Raw genomic sequence first — 24,924 nt, 5'->3', positions numbered from 1 at the left:
GGTAGGTGCCTGGTGCTGACACACAGACATGGTTTTTGCTTGTTTGGAATGGATGCTGTGTCATTGATGGCCTCACTCCTGGAGTTGTTCAGCGTCTGCGAAAGCGGAGCACCTATCAAGAGATGTTTTTGTTTTGTTTGCTTGTTTGTTTGTTTGTTTTTAACGCCGCACTCAGCAATATTCCAGCTATATGACGGCAGCCTGTAAAATAATCGAGTTTGGACCAGACAATCCAGTAATTCATGAGCATCGATCAACTCCATTGGAATACGATTACATGCATCAACCAAGTCAGCGAGCCTGACCACCCGATCCAGTTGGTCGCCTCTTTTGACAAGCATAGTCACCTCTTACAGCAAGAGATGTGATGGAATGAAAGGGGAAGTTGCAAGGGTCACGAACTTACACATAGTACGAGATAATAATGGCTTTGATGGAGTTAGTACTGACAAGACGTTAATACTGGGTCTCGTAAATTTATACTGGCTCTCAACTCTCAAACGTTTTTACTTATAAGTTAATACTGGATCTCAAGAATTAAATTAGTACTGACAATATGGTTTTACGCCGCTTTTAGCAATATTCCAGCAATATCACGGCGGCGGATACCACAAATGGGTTTCACACATTGTACCCATGTCAAGAATCGAACCCGCGTCTTCGGCGTGACGAGCGAACGCTAATTAACCACTCGGCCCTTTCCGTAACCTGCAAGAAGACTCGTCCACCTATCGATGAATGTAATGTGCAAAAATACGACTAATCAATCCGACTGCGGGTATGACTTCAAGTACATCGGTCAAAGAATCCCTCAGGATAATTTTTGACTTTACAAAGTTTACATATGTCTAACATCTAAAAATATCCCCAACAAACAGTTAAATGTGTTCAAACATGCTGTATAATACCGTTAGTCAGTCACGATGTGTTTAAATATCGTCTGGAATATATATATATATATGGAGAAAATATACGTGAATCATTACGCAACGAGTTGACAATTCTTTTCGCTATGCCAGTTTGCGCTGAAACGGAACCCAGTTGCAAAAAAATGGCCACGAGAGGGGGATGGGTCGGTATTCGGCTTTTCCCGGAATAACACGAGTTGGTCACGAATGGATTCAAGGGCTTCTATCTGTGACGTCACGACAATTTGAATGTACAGTCAACTGTCACCTGTCAGCCTGGTAGGATGGCCGACAGCGATCAACACCTCTCTGATGTTGACGTTTCTTCTTACAGGCAAATAAATACATTTTGACGAAACTCCGCCTTCGAATACTTGTCTGGGACAACTAGAAGCCTGACCCTGGGGCACCTGTAACAGCGTTTCCTATTTCCTCTGTCCTGTCAGCTTCTATTATCACCTTAATTCCCGCTCTGAATCTTTTCTGTATTCTTAAAATATCTCGGGACGCTATAACATGCGCTGTTCGTTAACACAGCTACATCCCCAAGGCCGTAGTTAACTTTTATTGACAGGGGGGCAAATAAGATTATTCACTTCTTATTCAAGTTAACTTTCACAAGAAAAAATGTTTTCTATAAAAAAAATCCGGGGGGGGGGGGGGGGGGGGGGGCTACGGCACTGATCCCACTCAATGTGCCTCATCCCAGATCAATGAACAGGGCCAAATCGTGATGTACATTTTTAACAAATCTTTTTTTTTAAATCCCCGACATAATATCCTTGTCCATGACATAATCCTCTTGAGGCGGATCGACGTATGATGGCATGTCCACATCAAATGTCGGAATATCACGACTTAGGTATGAAACCCACTTCATGGATTCTGAAACTCGATCCTATTTGTGGAAAACTCGAAGCATGGCGGTACTTAAGCAAAGGCTATTAGTCCTTTGTATGTGTTCAGATCAACAAGCAATCGCATTAGTTGTTTTAAGTGCGACACTGTGAAGGCATGTTTGTGCCATTTTCAGCCACCCCCACAAAAGTGCGCCGTGAATCCAAGAAGCAGATAATCAATGGCAGCTGGTCTGCGATTCGCCGAGGGCAGGTGGACAGAAGACTGATGAGATCATTCACTTCTACACTCTTCTCACGTACGGTTTGACCTTGAAGAAGATAAACTACCGGGGAAAAGATAGTATACACTTGAAAATTGGATTTGGCCAAAAAGTTACATACGTTATCAAAACGTTACTAGGTTGAAAACGGTCGCAGAAACGCTGCAAACTTAAGGTCCAAAACACAACGGGATACCCGCTATCAACATCAGACGATCAGGGTTGTAGTCATGAAATACAAACACTCGAATAACCAGACCCGCGAAGAAACGGGGTAGAGTGAGTCGGTGAGTGAAATTTAACGTCACATCGGCAGTCTTCAGCAACCCATGCTTGCTGTAAGAGGCGACTAACGGGATCGATGGTCATACTCGCTGACTTGGTTGATGCATGTCATCGTATCCCAATTGCGTGAATCGATGGTCATGATGTCAATCACTGGATTGTCTGGTCCCGACTCGATTATTAACAGACCGCCGTCATATAGCTGGAATATTGGTGGGTGTGGCGTTAAACAACAAACAAACAAACAATCGAATAACCATTTCTTGTTTGTTCCATTTTTATCTACCATCAAACATGGGTGTATACGTTCTTTGACCCGACAGTTTAGTTCTTAAAAGACTGAGTGAGTTGGGTGTAACGCCGCTTTTAACAGTATTCCAGTTATATCACGGCGTGTCAGCTTAATGTGGGAGGAAAGCCCGAAGTGATGTTCTTAAAACAATTATTGATAATCAAATGTAAAACGTAATGCCAGTTTGTAGACACAGTTTCAGATTACCGAGACGGCAGTCTGGACACACGAAGAAACATCGTTAACACGAATCTTCCGGGATTATCAAATCACATCGATTTATCCGTATTTCGAGACGATGGAGCTGCAAACACGAGGCCAGTATACAGAGAAGGATTCCTGAGGGACCACAGAGATCGTCTTAGACAATATATGATGGTGTTCTATTGACGAGATGTCATTGTATGGGTAATATCTGAAATTGATCACATTGTACTCCATACCCATCAGATCGATATGTGGATGATATCGATCGTAATCGGACAGTCCGGAACATAGAATTCCCTATAGATCAACTTTGAATCATTGTTCGTTTCTGTTAAAAATATATTATTGGTATACACAATTCTCTTTCTGCCTTTAATCCGTGTTCTATTGGTACCAGATAAAGCCTCGGTTATCCGGATCATATGGTTTGTATGTAGATGCTAATTGGCGGATAAATGAAGGTGTCATAAACTTGATCAAAACGCTTAAACCCGGAATGTGGAATTTTCGGGATATTTTTTAGATTAAATGTTTTATCCTAATATATATTGCCGTACTCGAACAATCCTGATAGTATTAATAGTTATTAATAACATATTTATATATATTGACATTTGTAAGCGCTTTGAGCACGCTTAGGGGTGAAGCTTAGCGCTATGTAAGATGTTATATTATTATGCGTTTATTATTAAACACACCGCATGACTCACCGTCAAATGAGAATAGGCACGTAGCGTGTCTTAGTGTGAAACACAACATAACTGTCAAGTGGTGGGCAGATGAGCGTGCAAATAGATTATCGTGTTGGTGATCGATTCCATACATTCACTGCAACACGTCACTTTTCAATAAGGGTTCATAGAAACTTGGACATGCGGAGGACATGTTTGATTTTCACTCGCCCACCCTCTGAATGATGGTTTTGTTTTGCCACCCACCTCTCCAGATGTGATTTCATGGTATAAGATCGAACCTCTCCTTCATCAATTTCGCGTGGGCCCCCGCTCTACCGTTCTTAGTCCACCAGGTGATACCTCGAGGCGGAGCGCGGTACGATATAATCAAATATTAATTAGGCCTTTGATCCCATGGCCATAGCAATTAAGGGCCGTCAATCTGATTCTATTCACACGTACACCGACGGCTACTGGATCTAACGCCGCTAAAACACGGCATCGTAACCTCACTGCATGTCGAACGGTTTACTGACGTAAGGCAGTGAGAGAGAGACAGAGAGACAGAGAGACAGATGATATCTATTTTTAACATAAACAATGGCTGTGGAAGAGAACCAATTTTGACGTATTATACGCCCACCAGGCGCCAACTGACCCGTTGCAAATACTGTGGTATACTGCAACAAGTTGGACTGTAATATTCGTCACGCAACAACACACACTCAATCATGATAAGAATACAAATCAGGTCCATCGTCTCGTAGACAACACCCTAATTCAGTACACACCATCACCACTGTCACGTACACAACACCCTAATCCAGTACACACCATCACCACTGTCACGTACACAACACTCTAATTCAGTACACACAACCACCACTGTCACGTACACAACACCCTAACCCAGTACACCCCGCCACCACTGTCAAGTACAAAACAGCCTAATCCAGTACACACAACCACCACTTTCACGTACACAACACCCTAATCAAGTACACACACCGACTGTCACAACACCCTAATCCAGTACACACCACCACCACCGTCACGTACACAACACCCTAATCCAGTACACACCATCACCACTGTCACGTACACAACACCCTAACCCAGTACACACAACCACCACTGTCACGTACACAACACCCTAACCCAGTACACACCGCCACCACTGTCAAGTACAAAACAGCCTAATCCAGTACACACAACCACCACTTTCACGTAAGCAACACCCTAATCCAGTACACACACACACCGTCACGTACACAACACCCCAATCCAGTACACTCCGCCACCACTGTCACAACACCCCAATCCAGTACACACCGCCACCACTGTCACGTACACAACACCCTAATCCAGTACACTCCGCCACAACTGTCACGTACACAGCACCCTAATCCAGTACAAACCACCACCACTGTCACGTACACAACACCCTTACCCAGTACAAACCACCACCACTGTCACGTACAAAACACCCTAATCCGGTACACACCGCCGCCACTGTCACGACACCCAAATCCAGTATACCCAAGCGTGATCATGATGAGCATCTAATGGTTTTTCGGAGTGTTAATGTATCTCAGTGCAGAAACGGGAACGCTGGAAATCTGATTGTATGAGATACATCACCGTCCATGGCAACGTGACCTTCACGCCTGTGGCCTGATCATCTACCGACGCCTGTATGTGACACTGATGGGGTGGCGTCGAACCTATATCAACATGTGTGGCCTCACGCGGGACTATAACACACACTTTGTAAACGCCGCTAAGTGCTTTTGGAATATCCTTGGTGAAAAAAGAACATTACCACGACTGGTGAAAGTGTAAAGTTAGGGAGACTTTGTAATAAAATGCAGAGGTGTACTTTCCACCGCGACACAAGATTAGCATCGTAACATTGTTTTGTTTCATATGAATTTGAAAGTATTCGCTTTGTTTCCGAAAGCTCATTCCAAAACTATGATTAAGCACTATTGCCTTTCAGCAAATGGGATTGGTTTTGCTAAAAGCTGGTGAGATTTATCTCCAGCATCAATTTCACACGGGACTAATTACTGGTTACTATAGCGCCGGAATAGCTTTAGTACCTTTTTCATCCATTTAACGAATAAATATCTCTAAACAAATAATCGTATTACAACAGAGAGTGTCAAAATGAATATTTAAGTGAATATTTAATTTTTATAATGAAGTAGAATGTGAAGAGGGCTTAGCGGGGGGAGAGCGGGCGAGATAGAGAGAGAGAGCACACTCAATCATCATAATAATAGAAACCAGGTCCATCGTCTCGTAGACAACATCCTAATCCAATACACACCGCCACTGTCACGTACACAACACCCTAATCCAGTACACACCACCACTGTCACGTACACAACGCCCTAATCCAGTACACACCACCACCACTGTCACGTACACAACGCCCTTATCCAGTACACACTACCCCTGTCACGTACACAACACCCTAATCCAGTACACACCACCACCACTGTCACGTACACAACACCCTAATCCAGTACACACAGAGAGAGTTGATATTTATTTTGAACCTAAACTATGGCAGTGCAAGTGAACCAATTCTGATGCATCATATTCCCCTCAAGGCGTCAACTTACCCGTCGCAGCGGACACATGACAATGTCAAATTCATTATCTAAAGGCCCCTCGTCACAAATGGAACAAGATTTAGTTTTGGAGTTGATTAACAGAGTGTGCAATCAACTGCCATCATCAAGAGTCGTGTGTCCGGTCAGACAATGAGGTGAACAGATCGAATATGTATTGTCAATTTGCTTCCAGTCATAAATGGGGATGTTCGTTTGACTGGCGGATCGTTAATGCTGCACCAAGACGTCATGAAGGTCCAGTGAGTGAGTGAGGGAGTTTGTACGTCGTTTGAACAGTGTTTCAGTCACGACGCGTCAGCTAGATGGGGGGGGGGGGGGGGGGGGGGGGGGAACCCGACGTGATAAAGGTCTGAGGCCGTTACCTACTTCGTGAAATCCACGAGCACGGGTATGGAGCTACCAAGCTTAGAATCATTGCAGAGCGAAGCGGGATTCGAACCTACATTTTACGGCGCGCTTCATTCGTTCGTTCGTTTGTTGTCTGACGCCGCACTCAGCAATATTTCCAGCTCTATGACGGCGGACCAGACAATCCAGTGATTGACTGACATCATGAGTATTGATCTACGCAATTGGGATACGATGACATGCATCAACCAAGTCAGCGAGCATGACCGTCCGATCCCGTTAGTCGCCTCTTATGACAAGAATAGTCACCTTTTACTTTACGTACATCGGCGCGTTGGATGACTGGGCTAGTCGTGCCTAATACGTTATCAAGAACAAGGCTTAAAGGCGTTTTGAGTGAGTGAGTGAGTGGGTTTAACGCCGCTTTTAAAACCATTCCAGTTATATCACGGCGTGTCAGCTTAATGTGGGAGGAAAGCCCAAAGTGATGCAGGTCTCGGACGTTTACCACTTCGGTGAAACCCACGAGCACGGGTATGGTGCTGACAAACCTAGAAACATAATCGGGATGAACCGGGATTCAAACCCACAATCATAGGTTTCTGGCGTACACAAGGGACGCAACTCTGCACAGCGAATTGCGGCGCCTCAGACGAATGGCGTTTTGTGTGATATGTCAGCCGCATATATACAATAAGCTACGGATACGGTGCTGACTGACCATGTATCTTAATGAGATCGATTCTGGTCTGGGGTTCGAACCTAGGACCTTTTAACCAATTGGTCAGTATGCGACATCGAAAAAGAGTTTCACATTTACTCTGCCAAAACTCACGTTTATGTTTTTTATGAGTATTTATCAACAAATAGTAAATTTTGCAGTACATATCCACGGGGACAGTGGGCTAGCCTAGTGGTTCGCTCGTCCTGCCAAAGGACCTTGGTTCCTGTCCACAAATGGGTAGAATGTGTAAAGTCGTGATATTGCTGGAATATTGAGAAAAGTGGCGTAAAACAACACTCACTCACATAATCACATGGATATGAGAACGCTAACTTTCAATTCGCATATAAATGTCAAGTATCTATAGGTGAAAAAAAATGTTTAAAAAGTATCTATGGGTAGATTAAGTACAACTGTTGTTTGATAGGTCAAAATCAATCCGTCAACGGCAGTTAATTGTTCATTTCACAAGGCCATTGATCTGTTCTTTGTACAGCAAATTTCCCAAATGACGTCACGCACGAAGACAAAATCGCTGACGAAGGGCAAAAGATATGATATTTTGATTTGAAGAGAAGGTCGTCTCTTGAAGGTCGTGACCGTATCTAACCAAGGTCATATTGCCTTAGCCGTGCCGGAATTGCAATTTAACTCCATGATACGCCCTTTTTTAACCTTTGTCGTCAGCACCATACCCATGCTCGCGGGTTTCACCGAAGTGGTAAGCGTCTAAAATCTGGGTCCTTTTGGTGGTCGGTGATTCAATCCCCAGCTGCATCCTACCAAACTACGTTAAAAGAGAGTTGCGTCCCTTGGGCAGGCCAGAAACCTATCATTTGTGGTTTCGAATCCAAGTTCGCCCCGATCATGTTCCTAAGTTTGTCAGCACTATGCCCGTGGATTTCATCAAACTTGTAAACGTCTAAGACCTGCATCACTTCGGGCTTTAAGCTGACACGCCGGTATATAACTGGAATATTGTTAACTGTTAAAAGCGGCCTTTAACCCAACTCACTTCACTTTATGTCAGTACTTGTAGGCCACGGGCCTTTTTGTACAGACGAAATACAATTAAGGTGCAAACAGTATAAAATATAATACATTTCTTTGCTTTTTAACAAAAGCAGTTTTAACATAATTGCACATAAAACAAGTACTTTGCTGTATTCACATTGATAATATGGTCTTGCGATGACAGTAGTGTATCAAACTTCAGAATATTTGGAAAGATGTAAAATTTAGATTTTATGTAACTTTGTCTAAGATGGCGATAAACTGGACAGATTAACAAAAAGTGATATTCATTTTCGATATTGTTTAAGTTACAAACTTTATCTTTTCTAAATTCATGAGGAATATTATAATGTCGTCCACGTTCAATTTCTAAATTGTGAGAACTGAGCCGAAAACGAGTCAAGGGGGTTCTGAATTTATTCACTGTAATACTACTCAAATAGTTCTCACATAAAATGGATGTTTAAACTGTGCATGATAAGCCATTTGGGAGCTTTCAGATAAATCACTATGCCAAACATGAAAAAAGTTGTCTTTTAACCGTTGACGTAACATATTTAAAAATACGGTTTTATTACCACATGTTTGAAAGAACCAGACATCACCAAATCATTATCTAAAAATAACAGTTTAAAACTTAAAACTAACCCAACTCGTTCCCTCAATGTTCTTACGAGTAATACAATCCTAAACACAATGTTACATCCAACCCAACTAGCCAAGCCAAAATGTATAGGAAAATGTCAAGTTAGGTTTACACATGAACCTGTGGTGTTAACGCTTGTTTGGACTTACATACACGTTGACTCTATCTCCATCTATATGGATGTAGCCTAAGATTCTTGTATAGGCAACTTCGTAGGTTTACCGTTATTCTCATGCAGCCTTCAGAACCAAAACGCAGCTACATACATGTTGAACCATATATTTTGAACTCGATTCCCAGGAGTAATAGAAGTGCCTTAGCCAAATTCAGAAGCGGAGTAGCCCCAATACGATACACAAATACACCGGTGGAGGAGAGAACGTGTTTTTACTGTAAGGATGAAGCTGAGGATGAAATCATTGTTTTACTACACTGTCCCCTGTATAATGATATACGTTTTACTCTCTTAAGTAAATGTGCGGATAAATGTTGTACTTTTAATGATTTTACAGATGTACAGAAAGTTAGTGTCATCTTAGCCCATCCGGATGTTGTTTTTTATTCCACCAAAACCTGCAAACTTTTAATACAGAAGCGGAAACAAGTTTTATACTGTAATCGGTAATGGTTTTATTTTGTGTATATTTTATGATATTTCAATGGTATATTTTCTATGTTCTTAGTTTTGTAGTGATAACCTTTTATGTGTATATAGTTTTATTTTTTGTGTATTTTTAGTTCTTATATAGTCTCTCGTAACCCTTAAAGGGTGGTTCACTTTTTATTGTATTTTGTATAGCATATTTTTACACTGTACTTGTGAGGTGAGACTTAAATAAATTATCTGTCTGTCTGTTACAATCAGATTACCTCACCACAATAGAGCTGTGAAAAGAGGGACAATTGTTGTCCAGTGAATCAATCCTCAATTTATCCCTAATTTATATCTTTATTTCCTCGGAGTAGAATTGCGGTTATTTTTGCTGATTCAATGTCCCCCGAACCGTGGAATGAGTGTGGCAAATTACGTCAATCAAATCCCTTCTTGAGAGAATCAAGCCGGCTCGCAAAATAATATCGCCAGGCCAAACTCGTCTGGCGCAATCACACAAGTCAGCTGGTACTTTAATCTCATGCTATCAATCATCCAACGGACATTGTCCAATGAAATTACTGAGCAAAACGGGACGGCGTATGACCTAATCAGATACACATGACGGGAAAAGAAGTACAACAGTCGTCCTTGCTGGCTTTGGGGTCGGTCGGAATCAGAAAAAAAATATGCGTATGCGAATAATTGAAATCTCAGCCTTTTTTGCGATTTGTGATTAAGAATAAAATGCCCCACGACTATTCTGACCCCAAGGCGCCTATTCTGACCTACATGTGTTAATTCTGACCCCAAAGCGTCTATTACCATCTTCCCGAGGCAAGGAAGTTAAATACTAGTAGGCTGGAATTTTTCTGGGCACGATTGCAGCGCCACCAGGGGATATTACGAGTTATGTCCCTTCTATGTCCCGCCTCTTGACCAATCAGATTCCACCTCTCATATCACTTGCATTTGTTTCAAACAAAATGGCGGCGCCCAGTCAAAACGATCTGATCGATACTCAAAATCTATATTGTAATTAAAAGGGTCTTACACCAAATCACGTGAGCACCTTCATTAGCAAAATGGAGAGATTTGGAAAATATCTGTTGACGCCAAGCTGACGGTACACATGCTTTGCAAATCCTGCAATCGACCGAAACCTGCACCGCAATTTACGAACCGGATGTCGATTTCGTAACGCGATTTTGATTGGACTATGCATAGACTCGTTAGTCCAGCCAAAATGTAACTTCATAATTGCAGCCTAGTTCGGCAATGATGGAAACTGGACTTTTAAGGACAGTTACCTCCCTTGCATCGGGAAGATGGTCTTTTCCAAGCTGAAGATGCCTTTCTGACCCTAATGGGTCTATTCTGAATTGGCTGATCGCAGATTTGAGTACAACGCACCTCCTCAAAACGTATTACGGTGCAGGGAGTTATACGATATGTACATGTGTATATTCTTGTAAATATATACTGGGAGTCACATTCATGCATTACCTATCTATACGTACGTACATACGTACATCTACCAACCTACCCTCCTACCTATGTACATGTTCCTACATATACTACCTAACTACCACCCGTAAAGATTCGGATTGGAATAAGTCTATGAACAGCAACCCATGCTTGTCCTAAGACATTTGCGTAGATCGATGCTCATGATGCCGATCACTGGATTATCTGGTCCAGACTCGACTTTTTACAGACCGCCGTCATATAGCTGGAATATGTGGCGTACCTACCAACCTACCCACCCACCAATCCTTGGCGTACGGGGATATATCTCATGACGAGCAAAACCTGTTTTGACCGGCTCTGGTTCTCAACCTCACTTTAAAAATATGAAAGTACACAATCTGAAACAATCACAATCTCCAAGAAAAGACGCTAGGAAGTTGTACGGCTTAGAGAAGAAATAGCACTGATCGGCTTTCTACTTTTAGGTGTCTCCTTAAAAAAAGGTATCACCGTAAAAGTGTTTCATTTTCCTTAGAACTGCTACAATCGGGTTTACTGATTATGTCCGATGTCGAAACCAGATGCTTTCATTTCCTGGTCGAATCCTACAAAACTCGAAGCAGGCTTCTTTAGCCGATAACTGTCATACACACCCGCCGAATGACGTCATACCACGTGACTTATTGACAGCTGAGGTGACTTGAATACATGTCATTTCCAAACCGTATCGACCGAAGTGCTGATACCGTTAGATTGTCAATACCGCCATCCTCAAAGCAGTAAGAAATCCAGGACTTCATCCAATCCAGAGTTCAGAGTGTGTATGTTGAAGGAGACATAACTCCCTGGTCTGAACGATTAGCATCGCTGTAGAAACGGCTTTTGGTGGCATTACATCCGCTTTTATTAAGGTTTTATTAGGGAAGATTAGTGTCTTTGGACCACAACAACAGCGCGTTATCTTCGCTAGTTGGGCTGATTGGCGGTTTAATGCCCAGTGTAGCTGCTGGTTACGACATGGTATTCATTTGAAGTAAAGGATGGTGTTCATAGCTTTCTGATAGATCGTTGTGTTCCTGGATTGTCGTGGGTTTTTTATCGGAGCCCTGATGTCTTAGGGTAGGATGTCTTAGGACATATTTACCCTTTTCGCGTTCGGGGTGATCGTTGTCCCAGTTAATTCGCTGTGCAAAGTTGCGTCCCTTGGGTATGCCAGAAACCTATGATTGTGGGTTCGAATCCTGGTTTGCCCCGATTATGTTTCTAGGTTTGTCAGCACCATACCCCTGCTCGTGGATTTCATCAAAGAGACCTGCATCATTTCGGGCTTTCCTTCCACATTATACTGACACGCCGTGAAATAACTGGAATATTGTTCAAAGCGGGGTAAAAACCAACTCACTAACTATCTCTGAACTTATGTTTTTTTCTGTAATCTATCTTACAGACAAACGTCGTGTCAAGAATGCATCTTGGCTCGCCACAGAGCTCAGGTGACTACAGAACTAGGCACCAGCATGTCAAAAACACCAGCGGCTTTTAACAAAAACACACTTGCAGCATCCTAGCAAACTCTTCAGAGCACTGATTGAAACATGCAACGATCCCCATGTCTTTGGAAAAAAACAATATGTGTGGTTTCATTGAATTTACGACTCCGCCACAATACTTTCGTGAGGGTTGAAGTACAGAGATGCAAGGCCAGCATCTAAATGGCCGAGCAGCTGGTCATTGGAGCCTGGCCTACAGAATCTTGAAGCAGATGCTTCACCAAACTACGGAAATCATTCATTTGAGAGTCAATTCCAGAGCATCGATATTGGTAATGGAATGAGAGTTGGTTGTAAGGCTGATTCCACGCTGGTTAACAGCAACGGATGCTATGTTTTTGGCAACGCGCATTCTCAGAACTCGGAGACTTATTTTATCATCGCATTAAGAATATACGTCATGGTCTGTAGGCTTTTTCAGTTTTCTATAGGAAACTGAAAATTACCTTTGTGTTGGGATTTTATCAACTGTATCAAACAGATACGCATCATACGATTTCAGTTAGCAATGTCAGATTGATCACTGTGTCTTCTTAAATTCTTTCTTCATTCCATAAAGTTTAATTCTTTTTATAATTTCTTTGAACAATCTCGCAGACACTGCATCCTGATATTAGCTCTCTGGTTTCTCGTTTTGGTTTCTGAAAATACGATGCTGCAAAAATTGAAGAATAAATATTTTTTGAATTTAAGTCATGTTTTGGTCCAGACATCTTCATAAAGTTTCAGCTCTCGGTTCTTATGGTTCCTGGGGCGATTGAGCAGTTTCTGGATTATCTTTCATCCGTTTCGGCAAATAAGAAGATCGACAGGTGGACAACGCACCTTGCCATAGACTTAATGGACCATTATGAGCTAATAACAATACGCTGACAATAAATATAACTTGCTAAGGCTGACAGAATGTATTACCCCGTGAGTGAGGTGATAAGTTGGTGAGGTTTTTTCGTGAGCGTGAATTTCAAGATAAAATCGCGAAAGGATTCACAACTCTTAACATCATTTTTAAACTGACACTTCTCAGCTTGACAATACTTGTCAGTTTTAAGATTGTCATCACTATTGATTTTTCAAAGATTTTCACCCAACAATCCTGTTTCCAAATCAGCTAATCTCAAATTCCATATTCATTTTACGTCAACACCACCAGCTGACTTCAATCTCGACAAAACCGTATTGGTGCAGGGTGATAACCATTGTTTTGGACAATTCCATTTAGGTGGCTTGGCCCTCTTCTCGTGCCGTCCTAGGTGTTGAATAATGCCGCTAATGCTGTTATCGTCGTCTTCTAATTATTTCATTCTGCATCCCTATAGCAACGCCTATTACCAAGTCTTTACCATCTTAAGGGCGTGACAAGGGCACAGGAAGGGTTGATTGAAAGTTCACTTATATCTTCATGGCAACGGCCTCTGACGTTTGCCAGGAAACTATCGCTAATATGTACTCTACGTGGAGTATTAGTGAATGGTTCCTGGTATCATCAGCTTGGACTAAATAAATGGTGAGGTGAGGTGAAATTAAGTTTAACGTCGCGTCCAAGATTATTGCACTTATATAGCGACGTGCATGTACGTGTATGTGTTTGTGTGGCTGCTTGTACTAGTCCGGACTGATGCCGATTTATAGTGCTAGCTCACTGAGATACCATGCCGCAGTTTAACATGAATACCCCACTCAGACACAGTATACTGACTCCGAGCCGACCAGTCCTTGTTTTAGCCCCTTAATGCCGAGCGCCAGACAGGGTAATAACAAGTACCATCTTTTAACGTCTTTTGGTATGACGCGGCCGGGGATCGAACCCCGGACCTTCCGATCTCCGGGCGGACGCTCTAAATAAAGGGAGCATACAACTTTGTGTCATACAGTCGAAAGCTGGGCATATCATTTAAATGACAAACACATGTATTTTCTATGTGTCGTCATGAGGAACATAGTACAATGCTTTTGTATGTTTGTTGTTTAACGCCGCACGCACGCATATTCCGGTCTGTAAATAATCGAGTCGGGACCAGACAATCCAGTGATTGACATCATGAGTATCGATCCACACAATTGGGATACGATGACATACATCAACCAAGTCAGCGAGCATGACCAACCGATCCCGTTATTCGCCTCTTACGACAAGCATAGTCGCCTTTTACGGCAAGCATGGGTTGCTGAAGACCTATTCTACCCGGATCTTCACGGGTTTCATAGTACAATGACATTTTGCTGAAGAAAAATTCGTCGCGGTGCACAAGTTTTACATTTCAGCTTTATTAATATTCACCTTCTTTCAAATATATTATTGAATCAAACTGCAATTCTGACGCGAATGTGGCTATTTTTGCTGTTAAATAAATTTTAAATTAAATTTTACGTGGATAGGAATAATAATAGTCAGGTAAGTATTTATGCTCAAATCTCGACATACTGAACATATTAATAACTCATGGTATTCATATAGTTGGTAATATTTGCAATAAGGCCACGTCGATGTTAGAATATCATTTTCGTTGGGATGCGTGTATAAATGTATCTTAAGGGTAAGTATACCACATCTGAACTTCGTTAAACATCTGCGTAAACATATTAAATGAATAGCGTCAGTGGAATCAAAAGAAAGTAATATTTTTAAAATCTATTCAAAACTTTAAATTTAGTAACAGATTTAGCGGAAAGTCTGTAAATTTGTCTTGAGTGGGAGCGACATGGGACACACCACAGAGAAAGCCTCACGGTAGGCAGTTCCAAGACACTATGACCTCTCGGGGACCCCGAGCTAGAATTTGTCCTCAAATAAGCTGGTCGTAAGAGGTGACCAAATTGATCGGGTGGTCAGGACTGTTTGTTTGTTTGTTTGTTTACTATCGCACTCAGCAATACACAAAGTTTATATGATGGCTGTCTGTAAATAATCGAGTCTGAACCAGACAATCCAGAGATCGACATCATGAGCATCGATCCACGCAATTGGAATGCGATTACATGCATCAACCAAGTCAGCGAGCCTGACCACCCGATCCCGTTGGCCGCCTCTTCGTCGTCCACTTCGAGTTTTATCGAAGAGATCAAATATATCATGAATGTATTCACTAATATTGAAACTGGGTTTTGGGGCGGTCGGGTAGCCTTGTGGTTAAAGCGTTCGCTCGTCACGCCGAAGACCAGGGTTCGATTCCCGACATGGGTACAATGTGTGAAGCCCATTTCTTGTGTCCCCCGCTGTGATATTGCTGGAATATTGCTTAAAGCGGCGTAATATCAAACTCACTCACTCACTCACTCACTCACTCACTGAAACTGGGTTTGACAATCAGACAAACATCCATATCGATCTCCCGTATGTATCAATTCCTTTATTTTTTTTTGAAAGCTTCAAAGTAGTATTTTATCAACATACTTAATACTCCTGGGATATGTTCACGACAGACTACTGCAGAATCCAGAAAAGTAATATGACCAGTTTATTTTTAGTTAAATTCATGACAATATATCGAGGTACAAGTAGTTTGCAATCGAGACAAGCCGCATGCCCATAAAATTGCCTCCGATACATCGACGTAATGAGAATGCAGTTTACAAAGGACCTGCTCACCAGCAACTAGCGATGTGGCCCTTACACTCGAGCACAGGTCATCCCGAAGTTTTAATGTCCTGCCTACTGATTCTCTCAAAATAGATGATCTTGTCAAGAACACTCATGTCCGCATTATTAGCGAAGGTCAAGGTCGCATTCAGAAATTGATGAGCTGCCAGGGCGGAAGGATGTTGTCCTTGTCGTAGGAAGTTTGACGATGGATGCATATTACCTAATCGTCTCTGATTGTGAGTGCAACTAATACTTCTAAATAAATGTTACATTCCTTTACACAAACAACCGGAACAGATAAAAAGGGACCTACGCAACGGTAACTTATGGGGATATGTTCATCAGATTCATATCTATATCAGATTTATTTAGGTATTTTCTTTAAATGTAAATAACAGCGATGATACTTTTTCCATATTCATAAGAATTCTCTGCTAAAGCAGAGTCGATTTACGATAACGGGTGTTTGCGGAAAAGGTGAACGTATCCTGCCCTACCTGTGGCATCGTCAAAAACAAATGCAATGGCAAGTCAATTAATGAAGTCATTTCTTTGTCCCCAACTGTGATGTTACTGTATCTTAGAAAATAAATGGCGTTAAATCCAGCTCACCCTCTTACTGTATCACTCTCAGATACATCAAGCAACGCAATTCACAAAGCAAGGATTCAGATACAATGAACAATGAAGGACACCTTTCTGTCCACTGAGCGTTACATTGATACAGTTATTGGAACCCCATCTTCGTGAGGCAAGAGAGTTAACTGACTTTAAAAGTCCAGTTTCCACCCTTGCCGAACTAGGCTGGAATTCCTGGGCTCGATCGTAGCGCCACCAGTGGCTATTACGAGTTATGTCCCTTCTATGCCTCTCCTGTGGACCAATCAGATTCCACCTCTCGTATCACTTGCATTTGCTTCAAACAAAACGGCGGCGCCCAGTCAAGACGATCTGATCGACAATCAAGATCTATATATTGTGATAAAACGAGTCTTACATCGCGAAGTGCATCAAATCACGTGAGCACCTTGAATAAAAACAAGAAAATATTTAGAAAATGTCTGTCGACAACGAGTTGGCGGTACACATGCTTTGCAAATCCTGCAATCGACCGAAATTTGCATGAGAGTTTACGAACCGGATTTCGATTTCGTTGCGCGATTTTGATTGGACTATGCATAGACTCGTTAGTCCAGCCAAAATGTAACTCCATAATATCAGCCTATTTCGGCAAGGGTGGAAAATGGACTTTTATAGTCAGTTAACTCACTTGCCTCGGGAAGATGTTGGAACCCTGGTTTGTAGCATAACGCCTCGTTCCCATTATTGTGAGGTGAGGTGAGGTGAGGTGAGGTGAGGTGAAAGGTGGTTTCAAGATTATTTCACTCATATCGATATACCGACGTACATGTTAACAAACTAGCTCATAGATACAATAAATGTCAAAAGTGACATAATCAAAAAATAATCTTTATAAATCACAAGAATCACCATAAGATACTTTAGCCATTGCGCGATCAAGAAAATCTGCCATATATTGCCAAAAGCAAAGAAAAGCAAACTAGTAAACATTATTATATGTGCAGTCAATAAGGGTTACTCCTTAGAACAGTTGCTGTCTATACTGCCAACTGTAGCCTCAGATTCCAGGGCCCCGTTCAACAAAGCGATCTTAGCGCTTAGACGATCGTAACTTCCATACTTTAAATATAGAAAACGTGTGAATAGTTATGGTATCTGACGAGCGAAAGCGAAAGTATCAATGTAATACCATACATCTGCCCATCTCTAGAATTCAGGGGTCAGTTCCTCAAAGCTATCTTACCCCTACAGGATTACGTAACTCCAATACTTTAACGTAGACTTACGACAGTCGTAGCGCAACGATCACTTTGTGAAACGGGGCCCTAGTCTTTATTCAAGATCGCTTAGTTGGTGGTCAGTCGAGGCCTGTCAGCCCACGTGACATCAGCAAGATTCGAGGCCATACACAATCCTCGCGCCGATCTGATTCAAAGGGTACTCTAGTACTTGACCACGAGATGGGTTCACCTGTCAGCCTCCCTGATGAAGCAATTCGCCCTTTATTGTCTTGTAGTGTCTAAGCCAGCCTCTTAACTTTTCAAGACGCTCCACTCTGAATGGCACCATGCCATGCTCACCTCGATGTATATTGCATGTCGATAGCAATCAGCTGATCGGACACATGTATATTTCAAGTGAGCCGAAGGTCAGGAAACACGACGGAACGGCGTTTGATGGATTAATAAAGCCTTATGTTGCGGTCTGGCACGAAGACGTCCTTCTGTTTATCGTCATTCGGTGCAATTTCGGAAATACGACCGCATTTTTTACATCGAATTAAGTGCGTAACGACAAAAACGATCTGATCCAATGTTGATTTAATCAATTTCAACCCGCTAAGCCAACCTTTGCTCGGATGAATAAAATATACCAGTGATAAGGTGTCCGTGTTCTGTGTTTGAATATTCTAATATTGCTAACACACAAGGAAGCAAAGGAAAAAGATAAACATATATTTTGTTTTATTACCTTGAAATACAATAATGTGCCGTGACAAATGTATTGTATTTAATTGTCTGGCTAGCCTGGCTGGCTAAAGAAATTGCTTGTGTGGATAGATTGAAGACAATTATAGTTCGTCTGTAAAGAAAATCCCAGGTGCCTTGAAGATAAAAATTGGTAGTCCCATGTGGCCAATAACTGTTTACAGAGCATCTACGCGGTTAAGAATAACAATAATAACAATTACAACATTAAAAAGGACGAAGTAGACGAATAATCTTAAGTATTGGAAGCGACATGATGGTTTAACTCGATCATTCTATTCGCCAAGCTTGTGGTTTTGACACAGAGGTCCATCCATGTACGACCCGGAATATGTAGAGGGCGTCATGGAAAATGGTAAAAATAACATCCTTTGGAATAGGCCCGTTTACAGCCTCAGACCTATCCAGGCAACAAACCTGATCTTGTCCTTTTTGATAAATCCAAATCATTTATATTATTGAATTTTCTGTCCCTCTTGACACTAATGCGATTGACAAGCTTGAGGAAAAACATGGCAAATATGCAGACCTCGCTTTCGAAATGTCACGCTTGCATCCCAAATACCAAGTTGTCCAACTCCTAATTGTTCTTGGTGCCTTAGGTTTGGTACCTCCCAATCTATTGAATGACATTGGGAGAGTACCCGGGTTTGCTACCAGGAATACAACCCTTCTGACAATCTGGGTTATGCAGATGGCTGCAGTGTTGGGGAGTCTTCACATTCTCCGAAAGGTTCTGTGCGGGTTTGACAAGGCAGCGCTTCCTGGGAGAAGTCCCGTTCGCTGTCTGGGCTGCGTGTAGAGGGGGCAAGGACCCTGAGCTGATGATAGCCTAACCAGTCTGACTGTACCAGGATTACCTAAACCTTCTTTGCTGCATTTTTTATTTTAATCTGTAAATAATAATAATAATAATAATAATTCGTCAGATTCTTTTCACCAAGTGAACGCTCATGGTACAACAACAATGCTATTAACCCGGACTTTGGAACAACGTGCATCAAATTTTATCGTCAGCTCCCTGGGGAGTATACAAACCATAAAGCGCCGTATAAAGCTCTAGAAAGTTTACGGTCAGTCACATACAATGTATTACCATCTCATCCTACCGGGTAACAATTTACAACTAAGTAAACATAGGCATATTTCGATATCTCTTGCCTATGGAGGCACCACCCTCTGGATTCAAGATGTCGAACACGGTCACCCATCCACCTTCTCTCCGCAACCATCGTTGATTAACTTGTGACCTGTGTGCAGTGCACAGGACCACATGCACGTGGTTTACATCTGGCAATAGTGGTAATGGTTTCAGTGAAACCCATGAGGGTGGACTAACATTGCTTTCGGGAGCTAGTGCACTACTCGCACATTATCGTGTGCAGAGTGGGGCTTGTTTACTGCGGGCTTTCTTGTCATTATTCATTGTGTTTACCTCGGGTAGAGAAATGTCGATAATAAAGTTTGTGTCAGTGGAAACCATGAGATAGGACATTAACACAATAGGTAGTTAAGTAAGTGAGTGAGTTTGATTTTACGCCGCTTTTAGCAATATTCCAGTAATATCACGGCGGTGGACACCAGAAATGGGCTTCACACATTGTACCCATGTCGGGAATCGAACCCTGGTTTCGGCGTGACGAGCAACCGCTTTAACCACTAGGCTACCCAGACCACCCCAATAATTAAGTAGCTATGCAGGTATACCCGTGCACGTCCGGGTTAGAATTGATGGTGGTCATGCCCGGTGACGTGGTTGATGCAAGTCATCGTATCCCAACTGCGCAGATCGATACTCATGATGTCAGTCACTGGATTATCTGGTCCAGACGCGATTATTAACAGACCACTGTCATATAGCTTGAATATCGGCCTAAAAAATAAACAAACAAACAAACAAACCTGTGCACCAAGGACAGATAAACCCAGTTGGAAACACTTTGACTGGAGGCATTCCTTACTGTATTGTTTTAAAATGAATTTAAATAATGAATTGAAATAACCAAAATTTCTCTCTTTGCTGATTGTGTCACATAAAAAGCTTTACATTTTTTTAAAAGTTGTATTTGTTGTAGCAGTGTGCTTATTTGATTGACGGGAACAACATTTGTCTCCGAAATTCGTACTGGAATCGGGGGCACGGGTGACCCAGTCGTCTAAGGCGTCGCGATTCGCTGTGCAGAGTTGCGTCCCTTGGGCACCTATGATTGTGGGTTCGAATCCCGATTCGCCCCGATTATGTTTCTAGGTTTGTCCGTGCTCGTGGGTTTCACCGAAGTGGTAAACGTCTGAGACCTACATTTCCTCCCACATAAAACTGGAATACTTTTAAAAGCGGCGTTAAACTCAACTCACTCACTAGTTCTTAAAATCTTAAAAGAGTCTACTGCGAAATTAAAATCCCATCACCCATGGTCTAATGTTATTTGAACCCAAATTCCAGTGGATTATTAAGAAGGCAAATGGACAGAAGCGTTGGTGACTTCGTTTAAACCCACAAGCAACAATACTCGTTATGCTTATCCTGTTTTCGACGTCAAAACACATAATGAGATTTTAGATCAATGATTAACAAAAGAATCAACTAAAATCAATCATACAAATCAAAGGAATAAAAAACGAAATACACGATTTTTGTATACCACTCAAAAGAAGTTAAAGAACATCTGATTCTTTCATATTACCATAGTTAATCAGTCACGCCACGAGAAGACATTAAAGAACGCTCGATTCTTTCACACTGCTATGATTAATATATCTGTTAGTGTCATGGCATGACAGATTAACTACAGCAATATTGAAGAATCGGGTGTTCGTTACTTCTTTTGAGTAGTATATTGCAATCAATTGCTTGGTTGCAAGGAAACATGTATTTATTACGCTGACGTGTTCGGTTGATTGTTAATTACGCAGACCGCGGAGTATCGATCTATGACATTTGCTGAAGTGGCGTAGACAAACATATCACAGACATGTCAATCAAGGTCCGGTGTTTATTTCACTGAATCAGACATCCTCAACGTGTATCAATGCACGGGCACGTTCTTGACCCGGTGTACATTGCATGGCAATTTACACAATGAATACGAACTGTGCATGAATGAAGCGTGCGCTGTCGGTGAAGGTTAAACTCTGTATAAGAGATGAATTATTTTCTCAACGCTAAAATTATAATTGTTGTAAATAATATCAATATGTTCGGAACTTTTGCCAATGTAGAGACCGCACAGCTGTTTTTGAAAATGATCACCACCCTTTTTTAAATCAGTCTGCTAGTTGGGAGTTTCGGAGGTCAAGTAGCGTGAAGTACCGAAAATCGTTACGCAGAGTTGCGTCCCTTTGGGTAGCCAGGCTCCGATGATTGTGGACTCGACTGTCAATGTCGCCCTGACTATGATCCTTGGTCTGTGCTCGAAATGTTAACGGTTAAGATCTGTATCTCTTTTTGGGGTATCACGCTTAGCTGAATCGTCTTGATATATCTTATAATACTGTTCAAAGCGGCGCTAAACCAAAACTCAGTCACCCACTCATTCGCTCACTAGATCACTTTCACACACACACACTTCTCTAATTTATTCACTCACTCACTCACTCTATCACTCAATCTAGTCATACATATTGTATATGTCATACTGTACCAATTGCATTCAAACAAGTAGTCTGTAAGTCATGACAAAGGCACCATAAATCAATGCTTGAAAATCAATGAAGAAGGCAGTGTACGACAAGAAGAGAGTGCCGATCAAGTAACCGATTTCCTCGACACCACAGAGACAGGCAATTGCTCTGTCTGCTGCAGATGTCGCTGATCAGGGTAATGTTGGATGGGCCAACTGCTGGTGTTGTCTATAATGTCTGAGCCATGTCGTACCATCTAGCCTCAATGGAGGACCCTAGCTGGACATTTATTTTGAATCCCAGATTCGCCGACCTGTCAGAACAATGCCCGTCCTAGTTTGCCCAATGATGCAAATATCTGCGGTCCCGTGAAGATCCGGGGTAGAATAAGTCTTCAGCAACCCATGCTTGCCGTAAAAGGCGACTGTGTTTGCCGTAAAGGGCGACTAACGGGGTCGGGTGGTCAGGCTCGCTGACTTGGTTGATGCATACCATCGTATCCCTATAGCGTAGATCGATGCTCATGATATCAACCACTGGATTGTATGGTCCAGAATCTATTATTTACATACCGCCGTCATATATCTGGAATAGTGCGGCGTTAAACAACAAACTAACAAACGAACAAAGCAAACGTCTCAGACCTGCATTACTTCGGGCTTTCATCCCACATTAAGCTGACACGCCGTGATATAACAGATATACTGTTTAAGGAGGTGTTAATTATAAACCCAACTCACTCACTCACTCTCTCAGATACAGAAACTACCGTGTTGTAACTGTTGCTGGGATACACGGACATTTTAAAAGTACATCGTTATAGGATAAAGTATACCGCAAATGGCCGGGACCAAACGAACAGTTCGTTATATCCGTCAGTTCGTTATAAGCCTGTTCGTTATAAACGTAGTTCACTGTACAGTTATGTAAGTTCCAGGGCCCCGTTCCACAAAGCGATCTTAGCGCTAAGATGATCGTAACTCCCATACTTTAACACAGGATTACGCCAGTCGTAGCGCTAAGATCGCTTTGTGGAATGGGGCGCAGGTACATAGCGCAGTTAGGGCAATGTCGCGTCAGAGATAACTCGGTTTAAACGTACGTTGTCTGTGTTCTCTGATACAGGTTACTGGACTACATTCCTGTGACGCGAACCCACAGTAAAATAGTTCTTTCAGTTTGCAGTGAATTGTGAGCCAGAATGTAGAATAGATGCGCGTATTTTAACGGAATAATATTGACCAATGCACAGCAAGAATTGATATCTTCACTCTTATCGCCTGGTGTCACGAGACAGTGATATAAAATAATATGCTTTTTCTTTATGGCGCTTAAGTTTGTGTGATGGTTAAATCGACATAAAGAAACTTCGATAAACAGATGTCGAATGACGGCTCGGTTGGATGAAATTTATATTTAACCACTGCATCAGGTACAGTAGACTACGGTTAAAATGAACACGCTTATAAGGAACTGACGGATATAACGAACTTACTTTTTGGTCCCGACTATTTGCTGTAGTTAAGCTGTATATGTGCTTATAACGAACTACGGTTATAACGAACTAAAATAAGTAGTCCCTTCGAGTTCATTTTAACCGTAGTTTACTGTATATGGTACGATGGAATGATACGCGTGGGACAATTTAGCTAATGCAGTGATAAAATGTAAATTTCATCAAACCAAGAGCTAATTTTGTATCTGTCTATACATCCGTCGATGTTAAATTAGTTTCATCCTTGAGAGCGAATAACATGCATGTTTTTTAGCCTTGGTTGACTCACGTGCCCCCCGGCCATGTCGTGAGCTCGCTGACGTACACCAGGAAGCTGGAACAGACGGGCTTGTATAAAAACAGGTAAATTAACTTATTTCCAACAGAAGGAGGAGACTTTGGGGGACTTAGGGGATGCTAAGGGCTCTTACTGCTCTACGGAGCAGCTTTCCTCGGGGTCACGATAATTGCTGGGGGGAAGGAACGGTGAACTCTATAATGACGTCCTCGCTCACATTGACAAACATATTTCTAAACTGGCCTGCAGTGGGCGGCGGATTAACGCTGTGTGGAGTACAAGAGCGGGGTAAATAATGATCGCAGCCTGTCAGAAAGGTCCGAGACAGATTGGTGACGATCGAAATGTAATTGTTTTACCAGTGCGCAGGAATCCCGGAGGAACATCGGGGCGGGAAATAATTTAGTGGATGCATGTCATCGTATCCCAATTGCGTGGATCGATGGTCATGATGTCAATCACTGGATTGTCTGGTCCAGACTCGATTATTTACATACCGCCGTCATACAGCTGGAAATATTGCTGAATTCGGCGTTAAACAACAAACGAACGAAAATAGTTTTGCGCCGTTTCCAGCTTTATCTCAGCAAGAAATTAATTCGCACGCTTTCTGAAATCCAGCAACCGAACCTCATGTTTGGCGTCGTGGCGGAAGGTAATCACTCATTGGACCATGCCACATCCCGATATCAGCTTCAATCGTAAGGCTTATGTAACCATGGTAACCGTGATTATTGTTTTCTTTCAGATTAATACATGATAGTAGTTATAACAGTGATACACTTTCGTAACTTACATAACAATACCAGCATGACAGCTATGGCCACAACACCAAGACAACGAGTATTCAAGTATTGATATGAAACTCTCGCATGAACAACCCACGTG

The 24,924-nt window shown here is 42.1% G+C and overlaps 1 protein-coding gene across 3 annotated transcripts in view; it reads right to left on the bottom strand.

Moving 5' to 3' along the window:
* Positions 1-24,924, bottom strand: part of LOC124145953 — a 68,530-nt gene that overhangs the window by 36,293 nt on the left and 7,313 nt on the right. For 2 of the 3 annotated variants that reach the window (XM_046515942.2, XM_048390790.1), the window contains exon 2: positions 24,028-24,072. The exons of the other annotated variant lie outside the window; for it this stretch is intronic. In XM_046515942.2, the coding sequence (XP_046371898.2) occupies positions 24,028-24,042 (15 nt within the window). In that variant the 5' untranslated portion in view covers positions 24,043-24,072. The remainder of the gene's footprint in view (positions 1-24,027; positions 24,073-24,924) is intronic. 3 annotated transcript variants of the gene reach the window in all.

This window comes from Haliotis rufescens, unplaced genomic scaffold (genome assembly GCF_023055435.1).
Source record: "Haliotis rufescens isolate VD_foot unplaced genomic scaffold, xgHalRufe1.0.p SCAF_9, whole genome shotgun sequence".
In the NCBI taxonomy this organism is placed as follows: Eukaryota; Metazoa; Mollusca; class Gastropoda; order Lepetellida; family Haliotidae; genus Haliotis; species Haliotis rufescens.
Note: the sequence above shows the minus strand (reverse complement) of the source record. Positions and strands in the feature narration are given on the sequence as shown.